General features: G+C 47.6%; 1 protein-coding gene across 1 annotated transcript; it reads right to left on the bottom strand.

Moving 5' to 3' along the window:
- Positions 1 to 948, bottom strand: LOC140065841 (probable G-protein coupled receptor 33). Its single transcript, XM_072113398.1, has 3 exons — positions 669 to 948; positions 453 to 623; positions 1 to 293 (listed from the first exon to the last, which is right to left on the bottom strand). The coding sequence occupies exons 1-3, from the start codon at positions 946 to 948 to the stop codon at positions 1 to 3; spliced, it is 744 nt and encodes a 247-aa protein (XP_071969499.1).
- Positions 949 to 3,577: the final 2,629 nt, after the last annotated feature.

Here is a 3,577-nt window from a genome sequence, read left to right as displayed (position 1 = left end):
TTACTTGATAACTGAGCGGATAAGAAGCCGCACGGATTTCTTGAACTCCTTATTAAAATTATCGACAATGAAGAGATAAAGCATGGGGGTCAAGCAAGAGTTTACACATGAACAGACAGTCGTAAGAAGGACAAGTATCCGTAAGACGTCCTCTGGAAATTTGCCTTTTTCCACAATCATTCCATTCCGAATATGGTAGGGGGTCCAGCTCATGAAAAATGAGACCACCACTATTAGTATCAGTGCGTATGGTTTTCTAGATTTGGCAAGACGTCCCGCTCGAATTTTGAGTCCTATAAGCAGATTAAAAATACTCAAGAAAAAAAACGGTAAAACGAAACTCAACGCAAAATGGAAAACGAAGAAGCCCCATGCAGTTTCCGGGTGAAGTTTTTGAAGGCCACCTTCTGTCCACGAAATTGCCAGTTCGGAACAACATACTGTGACGTTACCTTTCTCTTCTATATGACACAACACTAGATATGGTGAGCTACACAGGAAGGCCACACCCCACATAGCGATACAGATGATAGAAGCCCGATGGACAGTCATGTTTTGCCGATACCAGAGTGGATAATGCACCAAGAAGAAACGTTCAAGACTGACGGCCGTGAGGAAGAAGGCTGCAGAATGCACACACGTATTAACCAGTGTGTTATTAATCTTACACATAAAGTTTCCAAACCCCCAGACACAGTTTCTCAGCACATAAGCTGCCAGGAACGGTAGGTCCAATACAAAAATAAGATTAGTTACGATAAGATGGAAGAACCAAGTCGTGTTGACATTTTGCCTCATTCTGAATTTTAAGACCCAGATGTAAAGAATGTTCATGACCAGTCCGAAGACGGATGTGAGGAGCAAAATAACGGCCGATATAACATTGGTGACTGTGATCTGGGGGTTCAGTGTCCCATGTTGATCTTTAGACCCATTTGTCACATTCATTTTTTATATTTCTGCAAAAGATGACAAAGATTGTGATGAGTAACTTCAATAGAGAACCCCACCACCGATGAGAAAATCCATGTATCTATAGTCCAAACAGATGACCCATTGGAAGATTCTCATTCCAGCACAACAAAGGTTTTAAGATGTAATAATATCTAAGATAATTGAGTCAGTTACCTAATAGAAGAGAGGACAGCTGGACATAGTCCCGTCTCGGTAAGATGTGTGAGAATAGTTGAGCTAGCTGCTGAAAAAAACTTTACCGTTTCCTGTCCTGAGACTTCTTATCAACTCTAAAAATAAGACAAAATGTGTTATTTCTTTAACTGGTTATAAAATTGACTGTTTATTTGCCAGGCTTATTCTTCATGTTATCAATGACAAGACAGGGGACATCCTCTACACCTAGAGGAGAGGTGGTTTTACCATCACCATAGACAGGGGACATCCTCTACACCTAGAGGAGAGGAGGTTCTACCATCACCATAGACAGGGGGCATCCTCTACACCTAGAGGAGAGGAGGTTCTACCATCACCATAGACAGGGGGCATCCTCTACACCTAGAGGAGAGGAGGTTCTACCATCACCATAGACAGGGGACATACTCTACACCTAGAGGAGAGGAGGTTCTACCAACACCATAGACAGGGGGCATCCTCTACACCTAGAGGAGAGGAGGTTCTACCATCACCATAGACAGGGGACATCCTCTACACCTAGAGGAGAGGAGGTTCTACCATCACCATAGACAGGGGGGCATCCTCTACACCTAGAGGAGAGGAGGTTCTACCATTGCTATAGACAGGGGACATCCTCTACACCTAGAGGAGAGGAGGTTCTACCATCTCCATAGACAGGGAGCATCCTCTACACCTAGAGGAGAGGAGGTTCTACCATTGCTATAGACAGGGGACATCCTCTACACCTAGAGGAGAGGAGGTTCTACCATCACCATAGACAGGGGACCTCCTCTACACCTAGAGGAGAGGAGGTTCTATCATCACCATAGACAGGGGATATCCTCTACACCTAGAGGAGAGGAGGTTCTACCATCACCATAGACAGGGGGCATCCTCTACACCTAGAGGAGAGGAGATTCTATCATCACCATAGACAGGGGGATATCCTCTACACCTAGAGGAGAGGAGGTTCTACCATCACCATAGACAGGGGGCATCCTCTACACCTAGAGGAGAGGAGGTTCTACCATCACCATAGACAGGGGGCATCCTCTATACCTAGAGGAGAGGCGGTTCTACCATCACCATAGACAGGGGGCATCCTCTACACCTAGAGGAGAGGAGGCTCTACCATCACCATAGACAGGGGACATCCTCTACACCTAGAGGAAAGGAGGTTCTACCATCACCATAGACAGGGGGCATCCTCTATACCTAGAGGAGAGGAGGTTCTACCATCACCATAGACAGGGGACATCCTCTACACCTAGAGGAAAGGAGGTTCTACCATCACCATAGACAGGGGGCATCCTCTATACCTAGAGGAAAGGAGGTTCTACCATCACCATAGACAGGGGACATCCTCTACACCTAGAGGAAAGGAGGTTCTACCATCACCATAGACAGGGGGCATCCTCTACACCTAGAGGAGAGGAGTTTCTACCATCACCATAGACAGGGGACATCCTCTACACCTAGAGGAGAGGAGGTTCTACCATCACCATAGACAGGGGATATCCTCTACACCTAGAGGAGAGGAGGTTCTACCATCACCATAGACAGGGGGCATCCTCTACACCTAGAGGAGAGGAGATTCTATCATCACCATAGACAGGGGGATATCCTCTACACCTAGAGGAGAGGAGGTTCTACCATCACCATAGACAGGGGGCATCCTCTACACCTAGAGGAGAGGAGGTTCTACCATCACCATAGACAGGGGGCATCCTCTATACCTAGAGGAGAGGCGGTTCTACCATCACCATAGACAGGGGGCATCCTCTACACCTAGAGGAGAGGAGGCTCTACCATCACCATAGACAGGGGGCATCCTCTACACCTAGAGGAAAGGAGGTTCTACCATCACCATAGACAGGGGGCATCCTCTACACCTAGAGGAGAGGAGGTTCTACCATCACCATAGACAGGGGACATCCTCTACACCTAGAGGAGAGGAGGTTCTACCATCACCATAGACAGGGGGCATCCTCTATACCTAGAGGAAAGGAGGTTCTACCATCACCATAGACAGGGGACATCCTCTACACCTAGAGGAAAGGAGGTTCTACCATCACCATAGACAGGGGACATCCTCTACACCTAGAGGAGAGGAGGTTCTACCATCACCATAGACAGGGGGCATCATCTACACCTAGAGGAGAGGAGGTTCTACCATCACCATAGACAGGGGGCATCCTCTGCACCTAGAGGAGAGGAGGTTCTATCATCACCATAGACAGGGGACATCCTCTGCACCTAGAGGAGAGGTGGTTCTTCCATCACCATAGATAGGGGGCATCCTCTATACCTAGAGGAGAGGAGGTTCTACCATCACCATAGACAGGGGGCATCCTCTACACCTAGAGAAGAGGAGGTTCTTCCATCACCATAGACAGGGGACATCCTCTACACCTAGAGGAGAGGAGGCTCTACCATCACCATAGAC

This window comes from Engystomops pustulosus, chromosome 6 (genome assembly GCF_040894005.1).
Source record: "Engystomops pustulosus chromosome 6, aEngPut4.maternal, whole genome shotgun sequence".
In the NCBI taxonomy this organism is placed as follows: Eukaryota; Metazoa; Chordata; class Amphibia; order Anura; family Leptodactylidae; genus Engystomops; species Engystomops pustulosus.
The sequence above is the reverse complement of the archived record's forward strand: the minus strand, read 5'-3'. Positions and strand labels throughout refer to the sequence as shown.